The sequence below is a fragment of the Primulina eburnea genome, chromosome 3, assembly GCF_022965805.1.
Source record: "Primulina eburnea isolate SZY01 chromosome 3, ASM2296580v1, whole genome shotgun sequence".
Lineage (NCBI taxonomy): Eukaryota > Viridiplantae > Streptophyta > Magnoliopsida > Lamiales > Gesneriaceae > Primulina > Primulina eburnea.
Window position 1 is genome coordinate 3117249 of NC_133103.1, and position 23032 is coordinate 3140280.

A 23032-nucleotide genomic window follows, 5' to 3' on the forward strand; every position below is an offset into this window, starting at 1 on the left:
TTAGCTTCTTACGAACTTGCTGCTGGTTTCCAAATATATCTTATTATAATCATGCTTCTATTTTGTTGATACCGGTAGAATGGACGTAGAGTCTGTTGTTATTTGAAACAGGGCCAACAATCCTTCAAATTAAATTAAGCAAACCAATAGGAAGTTGTTTGGCAGTTCTGCAGGTAATGGCAACTTACTAATTTCCTGACGTATCTTCTTCCCTCTGTGGCCCGACTGCGATTTTTTTAGAATGCGTCTGGATTGAAATATTTGAAACTACAATTTAGACGTTTCTACAATTTTATGGATGCAAAATTACTTTGTATCAATTGATGCAACAGATTTAAATTCTGAATTATAAAAATCATTTAAAATTTATTTATCAAATCATTCTTCAATGTTCTAATATCTGTGTCCAATTGATAGCAAATATTTTTTTTACTGGTGAAATAAATTATGAGTCGATATCCAACCATTGGACTGATGCGCATTTTTACGTTTTTGTTTTGTAAACCCTTCACTGATAAACCTGAAGTAGTTGCAAATCTTTTACAAATTCAAGAACTTCATCCAGAATACGATTAATTGGGAAAGTCATCAAGTTAAAATCATTTTTTTTTAAAAAAATAGAGTGAGTGACTACAAAAACTATTTTTAAAAAACATATAAAAAGTGCGTAAGTTCAAATTTCTGATTTTTGAGCTAATACTTCTATTTATATTTCTATTCAAAATAAAAATAAAAACCAACCCTTTTTACATTCATCCAAAGGTTAAATCCACTTCTGTTTTTTTAAATATATGTACTTTAAAAGTTGAACTTATTTAAAGTGTTTTTTTAAGCTACAATAATATATCCAAACTCCCCAATTAACAACTAGTTTAATTAGTCAATCGTGCATCTCATTATTGTTGGACCAAAATCCCATTAGATGTGTTTTCAAGTTCCTAAATCATATCAACTTCTTTACGAATTCAACAATTCATGTCATCTCAGCGTAACCTTTGAAACTATCCACCGAGTAAAACGCTATAGGAAAATTTATCTATTATTATCATTACGAAGCTAGAATATCTGTCCACAAAAATGAAGACCAATGTTCAATAGCCAAAAGAAACTAAATCTACGGCATCTTAAGAGTATAGTTTCCATGGAAAAAGGTAACACAACAAGCTCAAAGATCTTCTTTTACCTCTGCAGCAATGCCAAGAAGTTTTCCGAGTTCGCCGTTTTCATATGCTTCAACAGTATCTGTGATGTAATTTTTTCAAATTATTACACAAGGAGGAAATAAATTTGTAGTCGAGTACTTGGGACAAGAATTTACCATCAGAACCACCGATGTGCTTTCCATTGATGAAAACCTGTGGTACGGTTCGCCTCCCTACAATCTGACTTAAAGCATCTTGAATGTTTGCTCCATCCTCTGCACACATTTTATAAGGACAACACCCAGTAACCTTACAAGAATCTAACTGAAAGTAAGAACCCGCAGAAGTTTGTTCCAGGTTTCCTATTTCCCTGTCTTTCTACTTGCCACCCTTTAATTCATGTTATTACTCCAAATTTTTAATTGATGCATTCTTCGACTAGGATAGCAGAACTGTTAGCTTGACACGAGATCAATTGATCGTTATTAGATTTGATCAGAACTGTCAGCCGGAATACTTTCATGATTATAATTTATAACACAATCATAAATCCTAATTTGCAAAGAACTCATGGTCTGAGCCCACAAACATGTTCATAAAAGAAGATCTATGAACCCAACCTGAGCTCACATGCTCGAGCTATTGTATTTTAGACTCGATGAGCTTTAGGTAAAGCTCATTTTGTCCTTTTAGATCTTGAGCTCGACTTAAGCTAATCATTCACATCCTTAGTTTGATATCAATCGATACTACACGATAGCAGCAATATGTACACAATCGGAGGATAAGAATACAGCTTCTAAAGAACAAACCTCTCTCATCAAGTTCAACAACATACGGCTCTTGCTTCAACTCTTTAAAGACAGCTTTTGCCCTTCTGCAGTATCTGTATGTCAATCACAACAACAAAAGGGTACAATGTCAACATTATAAATTTAAGATTACTGCCGTGTATGAATAAATTAAGTTACAAGAATCATTCGTACATCTCAAGCTAATGCCAAATTCCCATGAACCGTAGCAATTCACAACTTAGAGCCAAGTAATATAAAACTTAAAACATGTTCTACCCAGATACAGATTGCAAGGCAACTTCTTACAGAACCAATAAGGACGTGAAAGTCATAACTAATAGAACATGTTTTAATTGTTAATAATCAAATATCGGTTTATATCCTGAATCCTGATAGCAGATCAGGATGAACCAAAAAAATATAACAAAAAGAAGGATGTGAAATTAAAAAGAAAACCTAAGTAATAAAGAGTTCCACAAAAAAAAAAAAAAAAGAGTTCCACGATTACAAAGAAACGAAATAGAGAAAAGGGCTCCATTCGTACGGGCAATAAGATTTGGAGAAGATAACAATTGAACGAGAAGATATGGTCTTTTTGACGAATGCTGCTGGAGATTTGGGCTTTGCTTCCACATTCGATTCCCACAACAGAGTTAGCAGTAATGTAATTGCGAAGAGAAGTAGCAATTTTGATACCGTAAATGATGGAAGGAAACCCAATTTCGCCATTTCCCAATGCAATCGGAGCTGAATTCGCCCAAGTTCTCCTCAGAGATAAAGGTTAGTAGGTTTAGATACGAGTGAGTGGCTTGATTTGGATCTTCCACCTTCCCATTTAGGGAAGAATTATATTTATATTTCACAGCCCCGCAGTAAAAATAAAAAATGGAGATTCGGTCAAGAAACTAGATGGAATTTTTTAAAAGAGAGTAATTTTTCAAATAATTTTTATGTTTGAGTTGATGTAAATTATATTATATATATAAAAAACTCTAACCTGAAAAAAATGATATCTAGATTTCTATTTTAAATAGTTATTTGTTTATTTACTAATTTATATTATATTATAACATATAATCGATTTTTTAGAGAACTGTGTAATAAATAAGTTTTAAACTAGACTGATGATGACATACTTTAGGTCTCGACAAAAACTTGTGTGAGTCGATCTCACTGCTCGTATTTTGTGAGACGGGTATCTTATTTGGGTCATCCATGAAAAAGTATTACTTTTTATTGTTAATATCAGTATGGTTGACCTGTCTCACAGATAAAGATTCGTGAGACCGTCTCACAAGAGATATACTCTTAGGTCTTGAGTGCACAATGAGACGAGTTGATTCAGTTTATATCTACAATCAAAGTTATATTTTTTAAATCAACATATATTATATAATTTTTCATAACATAACAAACAATAAATGATATATATGCATTGAAAAATAATATTTTGAACATAAAATTAATATTTATGATAAGTGATCAGAGATCTGTCTCACAAAATTGATTCGTAAGACGATCTAACATGAGTTTTTGTAAATGTAGCATTGTGATACTTTTATAATACATTGCGTTTGATAAATGTGTTACGAAATTGATATTGACAAAAAATGATATTACCTGATTTAAGAACATCCGGATAGTATGTGTGTTGGGGCCCGGTCCGACATCTATTCTTATTAATTATAAATGGGTGAATTTTTTTTCAAATTTTCTAAAATAAAACGGGCAGCACCTCTCCAAAAATAGGAGTATCCAAAAATATAAAAACACGTCCCAAGCAAAAGCCAAAAAACAAAGATAGTTCAAACAAAACAAACGATTGAGTGATTCAAGAACCAATTCAAAGCTAACTCGATGCTCTACAAGTATGATGAAGACCCTAACACCAAATCCAACTACAACAATCCCATATACACGAAAATTAGAACACACAAAAGTTGTTTTTGCGCAGAAACAAAGAATCATGCTCAGTGGTGAGCATTCGGTCGGCTCGGTTACCGAACGAACCGAATTAGCCATAACTGAACCGAATGAAAATATTTATCATAACCGAACCAAATGAATTAATTTTCATAACCGATTAAAACTGAACCGGTTAGTTTTTTGTTAAAAGAAATTTTGTGATTTAATTTTAATTATATAAATAATTTCTCTTGAACGCTACAGTATACACAAATGCATAAAAACATAAAATCACACACATCACAAATGCATAAGTTTTGTTTGAACACAATTAAAACATGTTTTTTTTATAAAATAATAGTATTTATATAAAAAAATTGATAAATAATAAAAATATATTAAATAATAGTATTTATTATATCGGTTAATTCGGTTAGCAAATTTCAAAATTAAAACTGTAACCGATATAATCGAATTTTTTAAATTTGAAAACCGAATTTCCGAAATAATCGAAACGAATTTCCGAATTGGTTCGGTTTGGTCGGTTAATTTGGTTTAACCGAAATATTGCTCACCTCTAACCATGCTCATATCTCTTTTAAATTTAAACCAACACTAATACAACATCTCCAACATCTTAATATCTCAAATATCAATTCTAAATTTCGACTCAATTTCAAGGTCCAATAATTATCATTAGTCTCATATTATTATTTGAGACATTACAATGTGGAGATCCAAATTATCTGCTAATATTCAATAGTTTAAATGACGAGATTAAGTTTGAGGTAAAAGAGTCAAAACACGACACGACTTTCACCGGCAATAATATGATCGAAAGAATCGAAATCTGCAAGTGGCAACAAGCTCCCATGTACTTCAACAGAAGCAGCCCAATTTTTAATATTCGGAATATTTTGTTGCCACCCATCGTCCCCATACGGAAAAACGGATATTGTAAGAGATCATAACAACCATAATAATATTGTATATGATGGGTCTGGCCATCACGACCACAAGCAACTATGTTCATGTCATATGGAATGTTAGCATCATCATTGCCTTCTACCCAAATAGTGCCACTTGATCAGCAAATGTTATGATATCTCTGGTCGACGTGTATATTTTTGGAAATATGCAATCTTAAGTTTATGATAGAAGAATGATGATTTATCTTCTTTAGAAGCAATGCATAAGGGTTTACTTTCATCATCTCCATCAACAAAGACCATGAGTTTTCTATCAACATTAGGGTCTGGGAAAACAAACATCCTATTAACCAACTCGCAACAAAAATATGGAGCTTTACATGGGAATCTATGTGCGTCACAAAATCGACATGAAGACACCAATGACAAGACATTGACACGAGCAATATCTCACTGGTAGATGAGATCCTACCTATGTGGGCATTACTTTCACTTCATTTCAATGGGTAAGATCTTGCCACACATAAAAAAAATTTAAAAAAAGTGGGACCTATAAATGCATGGGCAAATCTTGGTCATCCATCTTATCATGAGGGCAATGCCCACATGGGTATCATGAAATAAACATATCTCATTCATTGTTTGAATTTTTTTAGAATAAAATTAGGAAAAAAAAACCTCACATATTTCATGCAGAAAAAATGAAAATAGGAATACCGATGAAAAAAATATAAGTAAAATAAAGGCAAGATAAAAACAACATAATATTTACAAATAGAAGAACATGCTAGAGGAACGGACATAATACATGTATGTTGGAATTATATCATTGAATGGCAATAGCACGTGCAACAGAAAAGCGATAAAAATAGATCCAAGGGGGGAAAAGATCCAATCGATGCATATAAACATGATGAAAAGAACAGAGCAGTTAACCATTAGAAGCAGATAAGCAGGAACACCAACACACCGAGACTAAGCAACGCTATCGCCAAATTAAAATGATTACATGAAACTCCTTAAGAGAACGTGCATGGCTGGGAGAGGAAAAAATGTGAGAACACTGAGAAAATACAAACTTGGAAGATGCAAAATGGCGGCAACAAAGCAACTAGGAGAGAAATGAAGAGAGCGAAACACATACCCTGCGACAAATCCCGAAACGGCAGCCGCCCATCTACCCCGCGCCCTCTTTTCCGGAAAACGTGGGAAAAATTTAGGTTTTGGTCGTCTCAAGTTTGGCCTAGTTGCGGGAAGCAATATTTCATAGAGGTTCGACCATTTTTCGACCAGTACAGCCACGTTCAGCTACCTCTGACGTGATTCCGATCTAGTGCTGCTGCGAGCTCCGGTTTCCGACCATTTTGTTCCTTGTTGGAGGTATTAAAACTATATTTTTCCGGTCACTCTTGTTGGGATTACAAGTTGCATCGGTGCAAATTGTTGCCTGAGTGAATTTAATTCAACTTGGACTCAAATATTGTATCATTATTGATTAATTATTGGGTTACTGTTGCAGGTTTCAGAATCGTGCTAGTTGGATGTATAATCTGGTGAACCTAGAATTTATTACAATAATTCAAGTTAATAAAATAATGGAATTTGAATATTATGAATTTTTGAGATAAAGTGCAAATTTTGGGAAACTAGAAAAGTTCGTCGTTTGAATATTAGTTTAGCTTCATTTGAAGCTTTTGAATTTTTTGTCTTTCTTATTTGCAAAGTTCAGTCTATGTTGTCAGACTAGGTAGCACGCACTATAAAAAAACGGATAACTTAGCGACGGTTTTTAAAAAACCGTCGCTATTATAGCGACGGTTGTACGGTTGTTAATACAACCGTCGCTTACCATATTAAGCGACGGTATAATAAAAACCGTCGTTATAATAGCGACGGTTTAGGATTAACTGTCGCTAAATTAGCGACGGTTTACATAAACCGTCGCTATATTAACGACAGTTTTTATTAAATCGTCGCTTATCAAATTAAGCGACAGTTTAAGACAAACTGTCGTTATAATAGCGACGATTGAAATATATGACCGTCGCTAGATTTAACGACGGATTTTTTAAAAACCGTCTTTAATTTTAGCCACGGTTAAAATTAAATCGTTGCCGATCTGCGACTGTTCGACAAACCCGTCGTTATTTTGTGCGATGGATAAAAAACCTGTGGCACAAAATGACGACGGATTTGTCGAACAGTCGCAATATTAACGACAGGTTGTCAAACACCGTCGCTAATATAGTGACGGTTAGACATAAACCGTCGTGCTATTATAGCAATGGTTTTTAGTAAGCCATCGCTTAATTTGTTGAGCGACCGTTTTTTATAAAATTGTCGCCAGATCGGCGACGGTTTAAGCTATTCTGTCGCTAATATAGCGACGGTTTTATTAAAACCGTCGCCGATCTAATTGCCGACGGTTTCTATAAAACTGACGATAAAATAGCGACGGGTTTATTTTAACCGTCGCTATATAGCAACGGTTATGCGTTAACTGTCGCTAAATAGCGACGGTATTTTCAAAAACCGTCGCTACATAGCCACGGTTTTTTCAAAAATCGTCGCTTTGATTTTATATATACCAAGGTTCACGAACATTTTTTTAAACGATTTTTCACCTACCTCTGGTAGTAGCGAAATCTATCAATTTTTTCGAAATTTCGATTTATTTAATTTGTACTAACATTTTTCGTGTTTATATCGTAGATTTCCTCGTCGGTGCAATTTTCCAGCATTACGTGAAACTCCATATCTTCGCGTACATCAGGTTTTAAAGTTTTTTTTTTACAGAAAATTTAATACATGCTTTTAATTTTTGTGTAGTCGTTTATTTGTGAATTTTATGGCAGTATTAACACGGTTGTGTAAACATTTCATTAATTTGTGAATTTTATGACAGTGTTTATACGGTTGTGTAGACCTTGCATATACGACCGTCGCAAGACGGTTTTTTAAAAAAATCGCCGATTAAAATAGCGACGGTTTTTTAACAATTTTAATCGACGGTTTTTTTAAAAAACCGTCGCTATATTAACCGTCGCTTTTAATAGCGACTGTGTACATATGAACCGTCGCTAAATAGCGACGGGCTTGTTCAAATAAAATGTCGCTACTAAGCGACGGGTGTTCAAACACCGTCGCTTTGAGAATGCGACGCTCAGTTCTGTTACGGACTGCCAAACCGTCGCTAATTTTTTTTTTTTTTGTAGTGATGGACACCTTAATTTTTTTTTGAAGTATCAGATATGGATATGATATGTGAATACTTGTGTCGAATATGACAAAATCAGTGTCGTTGACTTTTTTAGGGTTGACCAGTGGGATACGTTTTGGACACGCCATAGATACGGAATGAATAAGTTTTTCGGATATTTCTGGAAAGAATTGTAAATATTTAAAAAATTCAGGGGTTAATTGAAAAAATTGAAATTTCTAAGGACAACTAGGAAAATAATTTAAAAGAAACTGGGCTGGGATTTTAAGTCCGTGTCTTTCCTTCTATTTATGCTCAAAAGAGAGTACCGGCTCTCAATCTATCGCGTCGCCTGTCCGCATGCAGCCAAGAGGTACATACAGTAATCTTTTTTGCATCTCTCTTAGCATAAATAAATTAACTTTAATTTTTTTTATTTAGAAAATCTCTCGCCTATACAGCGAGTTTTCTATCTCTTTTTTTACTATTGAAAAATAATTTTCATGTATCACAAAAGAGTTTAATGTTATGACATTATTTGTAAGAAAGAGGCTTAAAAGAGTAGAAATTTTTTTTTACTGACTGAGATGTTTGTGGTCGTTGTTAAGGAATCAAAGGAGATTCCTAGAACCACGACTGTTTGAAGAGCTGGAATTGAGATTGAATTAAGGGTTGAGATTGAATGTTGAAAATTTGGATGAATTTCTTCGTAAAAAATGCTGGGGCCCGAAAAAGTCTGGTTCTTGGTCGGTTGTAGAATTTTGATACCCTTTAAACCCCTGCGTACTCCAAAACTCCCCAGCGACAAAACAGGACTGAGTGAAACATCTCGATTTCTTGGTAATTGGGTTTCCAACCGGTCAGTCCAGCTTCAGGAAACTTTGGGTTATCGGGTTTTGGGGTGCGAGTATAATTTTCCTTGTTTTTTATTAAAAAAATTATGTGTAAGCTGGTGGTGGTTTCAAACTTTCATTCAATCATTTGATTAATGGATCGAATTTTTCTCATGTTTTGTTTATCAGATTTAAGGTCTTGCAAGCATGCCTTGGTGCAGTAACTGTGCCAAAAATATCACCAGACCAGACAATGTGGATGGGAAGATGTAAGCGCATCTAGATATGGTGTATCAACGTTTCTTTCAATTAAGCGCATCTAGACTTTCAATTTCTTTACTCTTGATTTTTCAGCTTTGTATGTTTTTAATTTTCACTGTGATTGTTTATCATAATTTAATTAGTTATTTATTTTTCTGTGTATTTCTTTAGTTGTTATAATTTGTCGTGATAATATTTGATAAAGGGTGGTTCTTGTGTGACTTGTAAATACACAGATGTTGTTCACTTTGTGGAAGGGTTCTGGACGAGGACAACTTTTCTCACGAGCCTACATTTGTTAAAAATGCCGCCGGGCAGGTTTGTTCTTCCTTGAGTTGTTCGTTGCATGTGTATTGTTCTTGGTGATAGTTTTTGGAACAAAAATTGTTCTTGTTGGTGAAATCTCTTTCTGCGTGTATGAAATCATATTGGGTGATCTGTATCTATCTCTCATATCAATAATGCTAAAGATAATTACTATGCTCATTGTTTTACATTAGCTGCAAATTTATTTTTTATTTTCTTTCTGAATGGTATATTAGGTGTCTGCACACTGCCTGCTGTTGGATAAAATTTATGGTTTCTATTTTCATCTCTGCTTGAATTTTGGTCTAATGTATTTCGATTTATTATAGTATGCTTGCATAAATATATCTGTTTGATTTAGTCCAATATACATATTCAATCGGCTTGTCAAAGGAAATTGAGAAAACTAGATTATTAGAAATTAGCTTGAAGAAGAGGTCTATATACTTTATATGTACAAGTGACGTTGTGCATGTTCTTGCTTGCATTACTAGCTCATAATCTATAGTGATTGACTTACATTTATCCATAGAGCCAAATGTCAGGAACTTTTGTGAGGACTATCCAAAATGAATATTCGCTTTCTCGCGAGAGGATACTGGATGAAGGTAGGCTGGTGGATAATTTCTTGTCATCTTGTAACTACGTTGTAATAATATGCTTGAAAAGCACAATCCATGTGTTACGTGTTGGTACGAATAAAAGGGATTGGCATAGAGTTTTGAGGTATCTTTTGGAGTTTATTGATGATCACATCTAACTTCTCAACCTATCTAGTAAAAAATGTACATCGGTTTATCAGAAGTTTATCTTATTTTTTCAAAATGGTCAAGCATTTATTTTCATTGATGGTAAAGTTATCTCATCCACTGAACCTAATGTTTTTACTACTATTTGCCCACAACCCTGTAAAGATGGGAAGTAGCAGTGGTAGCTTGTGTCATTTGTAACTTCTTTCCTTTTATGAATATTATTATCTTTTGTTATTAACTGCTCATTACTCGCTAAGATGTACAAATGGCTTGAATCATAGGCATTAGGCAAGGCATATCTGCGTCAACAGAAGGGACGTACACTAGAGCATGATTTTTTACAATCTAGTTATATATTGAAAATATTTTTCACATATGACGAAATGTTTACTTCAAAAATTACTGAACAATTTAATATACGTTCATTATTGCACAAGTAAAAATTAATTGCTGTTACATCGTATGAAGAATCTCATTAGCAAGGAACAAAAATGTGCATTCATCTTTTTAACTTCCTCGGCCATTACAGCTTATAACGGGATAAAAGATATGATTTATGCCTTGGGGATTGATGGTGGTGATTCCATAGCTCGCCCAGCATTAGCCTTTTATACGGTATAACCCTTTATTATGACGTATGTGCCTATGGAGAAATATGGCTGGTTTTTTGGTGTAATATTTAACGACCGTTGTTGGTTTTAACGGCAGAACTGTTATTTTTGTATAGATTGCACTCGAACGCAACTTCACAAGGGGCCGCAGGAAGGATCAAGTAGAAGCTGCTTGTCTTTACATCGCTTGTAGGTAAGAAATCCATCCGAAGAGTTGATCTCTACTTTTTTTCCTCTGTATTTTATTCCATTTTTTAGTTGTTGTTTGTTACCTGTTAGATAAGCTTGCCAACAACTTAAAGTCCATGTATAATATGTATACTGGCTTATGTTGTAGGCATCTCTGTCTCATATGTCGATTTTAACTTAAAATTTTCATCTGTGAGGCCATGTTTTGATCTTCAGATTTGGGGTCAGAGACTTCTCATTGTGATCAAACTTTTTTGTCTTTTTCATGTACAACATCTTAGGTTATCTTGCAAAGTTGGTATTTTTGGTAGAATTTTTTATATCATCAAATGGTGGTATTTCCTTTTCCAAAATTCCTTATAATCTTCGTTATTTCCCCAGATGAAGTTCATGAACATATGATTATTTTTTTCTTCACAATCCCACTGCCCCTGCACAAACTAAAATAAACCCCTTAGTGAGTCTGGTGACAGTGAGTTTGGATTTAATAAACCGAACGGCCCTCCTAGTGTCTCGACCTATTTTATTTTGGCATTTACTTTTGCTTTCCATGGATTAATAATTTAGTACATTCAAAACTTTGACATTTTAATTTATTACTGTACTAATTGCTTGGAGATCTCACTGGAAACTGTCTAATGAAAACTTGCAGTTTATCTCTATGTATATATGGTCTGCGAACATAATCATTCACTATGGCATAATAATTGTTTCCCCCCCTCTTTTGCAGGGAGAAAAAGAAGCCGTATCTTCTTATTGAATTTTCAGAATATCTGCGGATAAATGTGTATGTGAATCTTCCTTATTGAGAATATTGTTGGATCAATTTTGAACTAATTAGAATTCAATTTAGATTGTAGGCATTTGGGTCCTTTAATTTTGTATTAAGTTTCAAAATGGGCATAACTAGGACCTAGAGACTTTTTCAAGGTTAACTTCTTCTTAATTTCGCAAAAGGTTTCTAATGGAAAGACCTTGTGGAAGTTGTCAAAAAAATTGTAATCTGCACTCCATACTGGTGCTTATGATCATCATAAAATGGCAACCCACTTTTACTACTCTGTTGTTACTTGTTAAGGTTAGGGACGCTTTTAATTTTTCTTCCTTGATGTCACCACAATTGTGTTTTTATTCATCCTTTTTTCCCTGACATTTCATGTGCTTATTGATTGGATATTTGTTCTATCATCTACAGATTGCAACTTACTACTCTGATACCCTTTCCCTTCTCTCCCTTTGTTAGATGTATACAAATTACCACCCAACCACGCGCTATGTTCACTCTAAGGGTCCATTTACTTGGGTTAATGGGATTCAATAGAATTGTATAGATAAATAATATTGTCATTATTAAAATATTTGAGTAGGATGTTAAATAGTATTGAATAAATAAAAACATATTTGGTTTGATTGATTAAATTTGGGATAAGATTATAAAATTACATTTTTTATCCTTTTCAAAATATTGTAATTTTGTATTTGATAATTTGATTGATTCGAGAAAAATAATTAATGATTTGATTGATGTGTGATAAAACAATTAATACATAAATTGCAACCAAACATTTGATGGGATTGGATTATTATCCAAGCAATCATACATAACCATAAATTGTGGCATTTTAGGCTTCTGATGCAAATTTGAATGGGTTTTTAAGCAATGTTTTCTTTTATATTTGATGGGGGTCACTGCTGATATATCTAGTTTATAACCCAGGCATAAGAACGAGTTTGCTGCTTGTGGTAGTAAAGGCTCAAGAGTGAAAGTTCCGGCAGAATAATTACCTTCAATTACTACTAATTTAATCTTTCAAATTTATTAGAACTTTACTGTTGGAGTTATTAATGCAGTGATTTATATCTTCGGAGTGGGACTAACCTTTTACATGGTATGGGATATCCATGTTAAACTTCGGTATGTGATTGAATGTCGAATACAATCATATGTAAATGCTTGAATCTAAGGATCCATGTGGTTTGTGTCTGGTTTTAACCAATAAAGGTACTTGAATAAAGCTGTGGCTCTTATGTACAGAGAAATCCTGCGTGTGTTCTGAAAAATGGACAGGTTTGAGGTACAATCTTGATTGCTGTCCTCGGGTATTCTGTATATCAGTTCCCCAAGTCACCTGTAGTATGGATAACTAGGCTCAGACTTGTTGCATTCAGCCCATATGAGTGGTCTGTAAAAGTAGGCCATGTTTTGAGGTGCTGTGAATTTTTCAATTTGTTTGGGATGATAATAATTTCTATCTTATAATTTATCCCAGTTACGTGCTAGGTGCGGTATTTTTGCAACTTTGCAAACTTTTGAGCCTTCAAGAACATCCAATTGTTCAAAAACCTGTGGATCCCAGTCTTTTCATCCATAGATTTACCGATCGTAAGTAATTGTACTGATTCATTGCTGTTAAGAGCTATGGTTTATGAATGAACCTGATTGTTTAAGTTTTTTTTGTTAAAACAATTAATAAAACATAACCTATCAAGTTTCTGAGAATGGTTAAATTAAGTTCACACTGTGATATAAAAATGGACATATAACTCAATCACACGGTTTTGAAATGATCTCACAATTTGTGAAAGTTTCAAATCCAGAAGCATAAGCAGTTAATGCTCTATGCATGTGGAAATTAGGTGAAATTGATATTGAACAGTTTAGTTTCTTAACAAGGACTCATCTTTTCGCTCAACGATAGCTTCTCTGTTAGACTAAATTAAAACCCATGTTTCTCTGTAGACATGGCTTGTTCCTCAAACTGGTTATCATTTTTAGTTTTCATTATTAATCAAGTTTCTGAGAGTGGTTAAATTAATTTCAGACACACTTATATAAAAATGGACATAACTCAATCATATGCCTTTTGAAATGATTTCACAATTTGTGAAAGTTTCAAAATCCAGAAGCATAAAGCAGTTAATGTTCTATGTCGGCAGAAATTTGGTGTAATTGATATTGAACAGTTTGGTTGCTTAATAAGGATTCATCTTTTCGGTCAACAATAGCTTCTCTGTTAGACTAAATTAAAAACCATGTTTCTCTGTAGACATGGCTTGTTCCTTGCACTATTTTTATTTTTATTTTTACACTTGTCAGTGTTCAGCTTTTCCTCTTTTTAAAAAGCATGATTTCTATCTTCTTTTTAGGTTTGTTCAATGGCAAAAAACCAAGTGTTTCGAGAACTGCACTTCATATTATTGCTAGCATGAAGCGAGATTGGATGCAGGTTCAAATTGTAATATTGAATTTGCACGTGTGCAAGAGAGAGAGAAACAGAGGGAAAGATTGCGATAGATGGATAATTCATTATGATTTATCTTTTGAGATGACCCCTAATCCTTTAATTGCCTGCAGACTGGAAGAAAACCAAGTGGGCTATGTGGAGCTGCACTTTATATATCTGCTCTTTCACACGGTTTCAGGTGTTCAAAGTCAGAGATTGTGAGTGTATTATTTTTTCGACTCCGTTGTCGTTAACTCGAGGAAATTGATTAGGTGTGCTTTACCCTGGAAGATTTAATTTCTTGGTTTCACCAAATCTCCAGTTAGCTTGTAGTGTCACTTAACATTTGTCGATCGTATTATATCAGTAGCAAATGAAATGACACCCATTTCTTTACTTTTTGGCATTCTAGAATATGTGCTTCAAGTGAATCCATGAAAGTAAGTTAGCAAGTGCTATCGAACAGTTTCGATGGAGAATTATGAACTATCCTTGTAGAAAATAGAAGTTTCCTTCTATAGTATTTTCAACGAGAGAATCTTAATGTTAGGTGTACATTTGATATGCAATGGCTTAAGGGTTGGCCTTAGAAAACCAGAAAAAGGTACATGGAATAAGAAGTGATTAGGCTAATAATTCCATTTTCAGTTCAACTTTTTTTTTTATAAAAAATGATTTTGGTTCAAAATTATATGTTTTTATTTCATGCAGTAAAGTATTAAAGTACTATTCATGAAATATTTTTATTCTGCAAGATGGTACATCATTTTGATGTATACTAGCTTTGGTGTAGCTTTGGTGTAACATGGGATTAACTGAAGTGCACCAGCTGTGCATGGTCTGAAACTTCCACAATATCATTTTTATATCATCTTATATTGCTTTACTCGTTGCTTCATATGTCACTGGGGATATCATGAAGGAATCCCTCTCATCTGTTTTCCTTTTTCTCAGACAAGAAATACATAATAGTTTTCTGTGAATTGTTTTTAGATTAAGGTCGTCCACATCTGTGAAGCAACATTGACAAAGCGGTTGATTGAATTTGAGAATACAGAATCAGGATGTTTGACAGTACGTGCTCTGCAACTGAGTTTAAATCCTTCTTGTGTGTGAATAACCCCAATTGTCATTACTATTATCAAGAGATGATATTTAATGGATATAGTTAGATGTATTGCTTACTTAATGTTTCATAATTGATTACGATTTTCAATGTCCTTAATCATTTCATATATGCCACGTTCTCTGGTAAAAAATAATCCGCCGAAGATAATTATCAATTGGAAGCTCCATTTTCTATTGTTTAATTGTTGTGCATATATACTCTATTTTTGGAAATACTCGTAAATATATGGACTTGGATTTGAAATCCTTTTATTGTTTTCCTATGATTCTGAAACTTGGCAAAAAAATTTACTAATTACTTTTTTCTTAATTGCTTTTATTTACATTGTACTTCTTGTTCTGTTTAGCAAATTAAAATGAACATTTCATTGTGCTGGAAGGTTTCGGTAGGATTAGAAGAATTAATGTATCTAGCCGTCATCATCTTTTTTCTTTAATCAAAATTACTGAAGTGGTTTGGTGGGTGGGTAGTGAAGACTCCCATCTGCATATTAAAGAACATTTAAGACATGGACAATTTTATGGGATTGTTGTAGATGTTCATTAATGACGATTCTGTACTTCTCTTTTACTGGGATAATTCTAATGTTTTACTAGATTGAGGAGTTCGACATCAAAGCTGAGGAGCTTGAGAAAGAGGAGAGGCTAAATAAATCCCACGATAATGGGTTGACACCATCTGGGACTAGTGAGCTGCTTTGTGAACACAAGGGTAGTGGAAAGCCTCCTTTTGCCCATGGCCTCTGTGAAAGTTGCTACACTGACGTGAATTCTACTTCCCTTCATATATACTCTATGCTTTTCAGATTCCGAAGCTAACAGTGCTTGGGTTGTTGCAGTTCATGAAACTTTCTGGAGGCCTTGATGGTGGATCAAAGCCTCCAGCTTTTCAGCGTGCAGAGAGGGAACGATTAATGGCAAAGGAAGCAGCTGATGAAAGCACTGAGAACATGGATTCCACCATATTGCGTAGGCCAACTGAAAACAAGAGTGAACTTTTAAATGTATTTCAGACACTATCGTTATATTCTCTCTTTACTTTCTTCCTTTTCTTAGAAAATTTAGTTTCACTTTTTGTCCTAAATCAAAAGATTAAATTTCTTCTTTCTTTCTTTCTAGAGCTTTACCATATGAGAAAGTCCTATCTCACATATCTATTTGGAAGCTAAATACTTCGCTATTAAAACACCAGACATGAGCTTAAGCAAGAGAAACGATCCTTGTTTTGCTTGACATCTCCTGTCTCAGAACTTACATCAGCTGGGAGTGTGCCAGATAAAAGTCTTTTTAGATAGTACGATTAAATTACTTCATTGATAGTTGTATTAACAATAAAGATTGCATCAAATTTTCAATTCTAACCGTCATGAATAATAAAAATCTTCTCTCCCATCCAAGAAAGTTTATGGGATCAATGCTCTTCCCATTTTAAGCACATTCGTCCTTGGAAAAATATCTTCTTATTTTTTTCTGTTCAAATAGGATCATTGTTTTCTAAAGACTCAGAAGAAGATTGCTACCAAATTATTTGGAGAAAGGAAGGCTGTGAGATGATTTATCTTATAAACTACAAGTTTGACTCTAGCTCTAAATTTATGTAGGGGAAAACAAGCTTTTGAAAAACGTCAAATCAATGAGCTAGTAGATATAGAAATTCCTAAAGTTACTGTTATAATACTGGGAAAGCTGTGAGATGAGTGGCTCCGTTAGCTTGGCACTGACCCAAATTATGGTCTTCAATTCAACTTATCTGTGTTTGCATATTTATTTCTGATGGTCTTGTTTCATTTCATTCGTCACCGTTTCTGGTCATTCTTGATTGCATATACCTTTACCTTGTTACAGTTGATTTCATCAATTCATCTGTTTTCTTTTCATCGTTTTTCATTTTACCAGTAGTAGTTTCGATGTTACCTTTTTTTGCTATCAATGCTCGTTATGTGTGTGTTTAATTTCTATTTTAACTATTAGTTTGATGAAGAAAGAGGTACCAAGAACACAAGAAATCATAAAGATGGGAAAACAATGGAGTCAGACTCATCAGGTTTTAACCATTTGATTCTTTTGTAATGTCACGTGGATCTTCATGTACCTAATTGGCATTTTCCTGTATCAAATTCTAATTTTAATCAATTAATTTAGAAGCTACCTTGCCACGAAAACATGTCCGTGATTCCGGTAACGAGGGTTTACAAGGGGATGATGATATTTTTGAAGAATCAGAAAACTTTTCTGATATCGATGATATTGAGGTATACAAGTCTTCCCTACTCGTTTTTTAAAATCACCACTTGTTTTGTATTGGAATATCAATCTGCTTTCATTTTGTAAAATGTGTTATATCAAGGTATTTCATTGCTTGCATAGGTTTTTTATACTCAATTTTCTTGTTTCAAGGACCAGTGAAAATCTAGTGGCTGGTTTCTGATTAATTGACTTGTGAGCAGCCACTAATCTAAAGGAAGAATACTTGCAGGTGGATGGCTATCTTCATAGTGAAGAGGAAAAACAATTGAAGAAGATTATTTGGGAGGAAATGAATAAAGAATATCTCGAGGTTTTGATTTGTTTTCGCTCAAATTGACTCATTTTTGTAATTCAGGGGCATGATTTCATGACCTGGAGACTCTCCTATTTTGTCAATAAGCTAGAATTATGTGCGAGGTTCTTTGCCCACCAAATCTTTTAGGATGAAAATACATGCTTTTAGAAAACAATTTGAGATAGTGGCAGGTCTTCTGACTGCTCTAACTCTCGTATTTCTGTAGAATCAGTTGTACTTCGAAGGAAGTCTCAACACATGAAAACATTATGTTTATCTGTCTTAATCAAGATATGAAAACTCTGTATGTTTTCAATATCAAAGGAGCAGGCAGCTAAAGAAGCAGCAAAAAAAGCTTTTGAGGTCAATTTTGGTAACTGCTCAGAGGATGTACAAGCTGCACAGAAGCTTGCTGCAGCAGCTGCAGCAGCTGTGGCAAAGTCGAGGAAGGTAGTAATTCTGATCATTTGTTAATTCTCCTGTTATATTATGATATGAGTATTCCCATAATAGTGTAAAGTTTCCTCATTTGCTAGTTTTTTTATGGATTTGATGGAACGTTGACCTGTAACACCTGTTCATATTGTAAAAGTTTAACCTCTTAGAGAGAAGAAATATTTAATAATTAGTTGATGTAAATTGAGAGGAACCAGGGGTTTAAAAACTAAAAAGAAACAATGAGGATTTCAATTGGACCCCCGTTGATGAAAGCAATGCAAGCGGACGGACTTCTGATTACTATCTTTGGGTTTTGACTTTTTCGTTCAGTGTAGTCCTCTGTTGTTATTTTTTATGCTTTATGCCTTGAAAAATCTGCATCAACCTTGTGAACGGATAGCTGATCGCAGTACAAGGCTTTGAGCAGTGTTTGCCGGTTCGAAAGCTAAATTGGTAGCTTTTTAATCTAGATCACATAGTGTGGACCTTACTTGGATAAGGTAGTCATAAAATGCCTTTGGATGTTACGAATGAGAAGCTTGTTACTGGGTTTGCAGTTGGGCATTTGTGGTATATGCTTGGACACTTGAGGATACATCATTTATCCCATAAAGGGTTTCACTTCACTGTTTAAGTCCCCTTACCCTGTGAAAGAAAGAGGCCTTCTTTAACTGGACATCCAAAAGGGTCCAAGGAGCCCAACTATAACTATTCCTATGAAATTAAAATTTTGAGATGATAAATTGATAAAAATGATTTGAATAAAGATTGTGCATCATCCTGGAAGGTGGCTTTCTATTGTTTTTCTTCTTTCTTTCTTTTTTTTTTTTTGTGAATGCCAAATAAAGGCATTCATTGAAAGATCAAAAGCACAAATTGTTCCTAGTCCATAAAGTGGATAAAAAGTTTTGGTATGATAAAAGTTCAATTAGACTTGTGCATTTGGAATGTGCTTGCAGTTCTCAAACTTTTACCTTTCTAGAGTTTTCGAGTAATTTGAATATCTGTTCTGTGGATGTACCAAGGGGAAATCTCTCTTCTATTAATAGATGTGAATGTGTCTTCACCTGTAGCTTGAATTCTTTTGCCAAGAATATCTGGTTGTTTTACCTTTAGGTGATGTGCTTCTAAAATATTTATGTATTATATTGGTTAACAAACGCTAATTGCCAAGTTACTTAGTTGTCCTTATTTTCTCATGTTGTACTACGATGGAAGGTATGTGAAAGTAGTTTGATCTATACAGGCTTTCTCTAGGTTAATGCAGTTATACTCATGTATTATCGGATGTATTTCATTTTCAGGAAAGACAACAGAAGCGAGCTGCAGATATAAAAAGTTCAGGGCCCCCTCAAACTGCAGCGGAAGCGACGAGACAAATGCTTGATAGGAAGGTAACTATTGCATTAAAGCTAACAGGTCTAGACTGCTGAAATTAACAGTTTTTGTTTCAAAAAAGGGCATTCTGCGTGAAATGGTTTATCCTCTGTCTATTTTAATGGAGTATATAATGTATGTGAAGCTCATCCAGTAGTGGAAGCTGTTATATTTCGTCTTTTAGAGCCACAATGTGTCTATTATAACCAATATGCTAGATAAGTAGATTAAAGGGGATCTCTTGTAAGAAAAACTTGTTCCAGACACCTTTTGCTTCTTGGTTCTTAGTTATCGAACTGTTGATAGAAGTTGGAAAAACAAAATTTATCTGTTTTTAACATATCGATATGTGGTCTTGCACTACTGGATTATCACTTACCTTGGTAACTATATATATTGGGAAAAGGCTCTACAGGCAACATTTGAAAATATTGGTGGCACCAACGAATATAAGGTTTTGATTATGACGTTGAATATAACATGTATGCCATTAAATTGTCCTAAAAAAAGCTACCGTAAGCTTTATTTTTGTCTTTTACTGATGAATAAACTTTTTGCACCTTTCAATAATGAGTTAATAAACTGCTTTGTTTTTGTCTTTCACCGATGAATAAACTTTTTGCACCTTTCAATAATATGTGTTAATAAACTGCTTTATTTTTGTCTTTCACTGATGAATAAACTTTTTGCACCTTTCAATAATGTGTTAAAAAACTTACTGCAGCGTCTGAGTTCTAAGATCAACTACGATGTGCTGGACAAACTCTTTGAGGAGCCTGTAAGTTCTTGTTATATTTTACCTACATTAGATGTGATCTGTTTGATGAGAGAATAACGATTGGCATAATCCAAAAACATCTATAAGCATGTTCCAGTTCCAAGACTTTTTCATACTCTGATCACTACTCTATCAAAGGCTTTCAATCTTGTGTGGAGGGTCTCTCCTTTTGTGCTTGAACGAACCAAGGGTTAATCTGTTATCTGTCCAATCCCCTTTCAATGAGATTATTTTTTAATCACGTTTTGCATTAGTGTTCACAATTATATGTCAAAATTGTATCATTTGGTTGACCCACGTGAAGAACAAAGTCAAGATGGAATACCTCAAGCGGAAGCAGATCAAACAAGTTATTCGTTACCACTTTGTGCTTTGAAACAAAAGAGACCCTTCTATGCTTCATGGTATGAGGTTATCAGTGAGTTACCTGCCGTTGCATCACGAAATACCCCTATGACCTACGTGAAATTTGTATCGCGCCAACATATAGGTTTTTATGATCCAAACAGCAATTAGCCATAGTGTAATAATTATAAGGGTGTCTTCCATCCCTTGTCAGTGTAATATATCTTGAAAACACGAGAAATTTAAACACCACATGCGGACAAGGCCATTATAGAGCCTTTCCCTGCCATAATTTAATCGAGTTTCGAGTTTCTAAAGATATACCTTAATCGAAGAGATACATAACCAACTTTGTTGTGCACATCTTGTGCTAGTAACTTGTGTCTAATTTCTCTTATTGCAGGAAATTTTGGATAACTCCAAGAAAAGCCGTTTGGAACCCGAGCCTGATGGCGAGGATGATGACTATTTTAAACACAGTAAAGAAAATCTGGAGACAGAAGACACTCAATATCCCTCCTATGAGAATGAAGAAGGTTTTGATTATGACGATGAATGTAACCTTTTTGATACTTACTAGAGTATCTATAAAATTCATAATTGTGTGTATTAGTTAGTCATAGCTTCTCAACTCCTTGTATAAATTTGTTGTTATTTAAGGTCCATAATTATAATTACATTTTCTCGTGATTGGTATCGAATTACAAAGCAATTTCAATTGTTTCAGGTTCTGTCTTTTTTAATTTTATACTCTTTTGAATCCAAGTGGTACAAGAACTTAATATTTGAAACAATCATTGAAGCTAATGGTTTATGAACGAACCGGGTCAAGTTTTATTCCAAGTAAAGGGCACTGGCTTATCTATTACTTATTATTTTTATTTTATTTGAAAAGATTTATTACTTATTATTATAAATATATGAGTTTTAATTGTACATTTATATTTATATCTTTATCTTCATTAAATAATAATCATTAATACATATTAAATAATAATCATTAATACATATCACTTTGTTTGTTTTGTTTCTATCTATTAATTAATAAATTTTAAATTAAATCAAAAGTGTGTGTGTGTGTATATATATATATATATAGACACACATGCACAAACATGAAAAGAATAAAAAATCCCTGATTAATATTAAACAATTTGTTATCCCCACAATTTTGAAAATAATTTGATGTTAAAGTTTAAACTACTTGGTTTTAAGTGAATTTAAAGAGGTTTAGTGCATAAACAATTGGGCAAGCACATCACATGGGGAACATATGATTTAAATATTATTAAAGATAAACTTAGGTCCACCCTCTTTAAATAATCGGATGAATATTATTTTGTCAAAGTTGGGAATATAATCGTTACAAGGAGGTATTTTATAACTTTGGTCAAATTTTTTTTTTTTTTAAGAAAATGATCTCCTCAAGTGTATTTGATTATTTAACCAATTTCTCCGGTTACGAGAATACCACCAAAGTGAATAATGGTTTCAATGTGAAAGCAAATGTTATCACGGGATGCCACAAAATGCCTGGTGTTATAAAGTTAACAAAATAATATTTACAGAGATGGTTTAGTTCATGAGACGAGACGATGAATGTTGTATATGAGTATCAGAATGATTTATAACTTGAATATTTCATAGAACTTGAATCAAAACGTTAGATAAAACAAATATGTACAATAAGTTAATGCATTATTTTTTTTTACACAAAACGATGATACAGATGAATTTTTTATTTGTTCTTTGGTTTGGTAAGTACATTTTACCTTTTTACACACATATGTGTTTACTAATTACAAGATATGGCAATTTAATTTACTGTCTAGAAACAACGTAGTTGTTAATTTAAGAGGGTGAATTTTTATAAGTATTTATGAAGGTTACAATCTTGGGGGTGTGAATATTTGAACTAAACGAGAAATAATATTCATTATGTGAGACAAGAAGAGAACAGTATGTCTTCGCCTATAGGTTCTTATGTAGGAATTACCAAAACAAGAGGCTTATAGCATGTGATTTACCACAGTAATTTCCAAAAACTGGCTCAGGCAAAATTAAAGCTCGTTTTTCAGGTTTGCTTGGCCAAAATTATAATTTTTTTTATTAAATCTACTGCAAGTATATATTATTTCTTGTATCTAGAATAATTACTTGTTATTGTTAAATATCTTGTATCACCTAAATTAATTTTTTTAAAAAAGTTATATATAGATTTGAACAATTCGTGTTAAGATTGAGATTTGAACATAATTCAGCATTAAAAACTAAGGTAA

At 33.5% G+C, this 23032-nt stretch overlaps 2 protein-coding genes across 7 annotated transcripts; one reads left to right on the top strand and one right to left on the bottom strand.

Annotated features, from left to right (window-relative positions):
- Positions 1 to 20: 20 nt before the first annotated feature.
- On the bottom strand, positions 21 to 2788 carry LOC140825374 (glutaredoxin-C4). The gene is made up of 5 exons (XM_073187117.1): positions 2481 to 2788; positions 1955 to 2028; positions 1319 to 1417; positions 1184 to 1242; positions 21 to 247 (listed from the first exon to the last, which is right to left on the bottom strand). The coding sequence occupies exons 1-5, from the start codon at positions 2663 to 2665 to the stop codon at positions 188 to 190; spliced, it is 477 nt and encodes a 158-aa protein (XP_073043218.1). The 5' UTR covers positions 2666 to 2788; the 3' UTR covers positions 21 to 187.
- Positions 2789 to 7482: 4694 nt separating this feature from the next.
- On the top strand, positions 7483 to 21443 carry LOC140825375 (transcription factor IIIB 60 kDa subunit). 6 transcript variants are annotated; one of them, XM_073187119.1, is made up of 20 exons: positions 7483 to 7543; positions 8992 to 9071; positions 9300 to 9381; positions 9902 to 9977; positions 10651 to 10736; positions 10849 to 10925; positions 11652 to 11708; positions 13192 to 13304; positions 14069 to 14148; positions 14277 to 14363; positions 15139 to 15219; positions 15871 to 16038; positions 16113 to 16277; positions 17245 to 17317; positions 17416 to 17525; positions 17750 to 17830; positions 18140 to 18265; positions 19558 to 19647; positions 20355 to 20408; positions 21157 to 21443. In XM_073187119.1, the coding sequence occupies exons 2-20, from the start codon at positions 9010 to 9012 to the stop codon at positions 21331 to 21333; spliced, it is 1845 nt and encodes a 614-aa protein (XP_073043220.1). In that variant the 5' UTR covers positions 7483 to 7543; positions 8992 to 9009; the 3' UTR covers positions 21334 to 21443. The 6 variants fall into 6 exon arrangements, with proteins under 6 accessions (XP_073043220.1, XP_073043221.1, XP_073043224.1 ...); XM_073187120.1 differs by lacking the exon at positions 7483 to 7543 and adding an exon at positions 7829 to 8342; XM_073187123.1 differs by lacking the exon at positions 7483 to 7543 and having other exon boundaries at positions 8372 to 9071; positions 18146 to 18265.
- Positions 21444 to 23032: the final 1589 nt, after the last annotated feature.

What these genes read in the sequence shown, in the direction of transcription:
- LOC140825374 (XM_073187117.1), bottom strand. Translation starts at nt 2,665, where the DNA reads ATGGCGAAATTGGGTTTCCTTCCATCATTTACGGTATCAAAATTGCTA. An exon ending in TTCTCCAAATCTTATTGCCC is followed by an intron (nt 2,029 to 2,480) that starts GTACGAATGGAG and finishes ATTGACATACAG; the next exon opens with ATACTGCAGAAGGGCAAAAG. An exon ending in TTCTTGGCATTGCTGCAGAG is followed by an intron (nt 248 to 1,183) that starts GTAAAAGAAGAT and finishes ATTTCAATCCAG; the next exon opens with ACGCATTCTAAAAAAATCGC.
- LOC140825375 (XM_073187119.1), top strand. Translation starts at nt 9,010, where the DNA reads ATGCCTTGGTGCAGTAACTGTGCCAAAAATATCACCAGACCAGACAAT. An exon ending in CAGCATTAGCCTTTTATACG is followed by an intron (nt 10,737 to 10,848) that starts GTATAACCCTTT and finishes ATTTTTGTATAG; the next exon opens with ATTGCACTCGAACGCAACTT. An exon ending in CAGAATCAGGATGTTTGACA is followed by an intron (nt 15,220 to 15,870) that starts GTACGTGCTCTG and finishes ATGTTTTACTAG; the next exon opens with ATTGAGGAGTTCGACATCAA.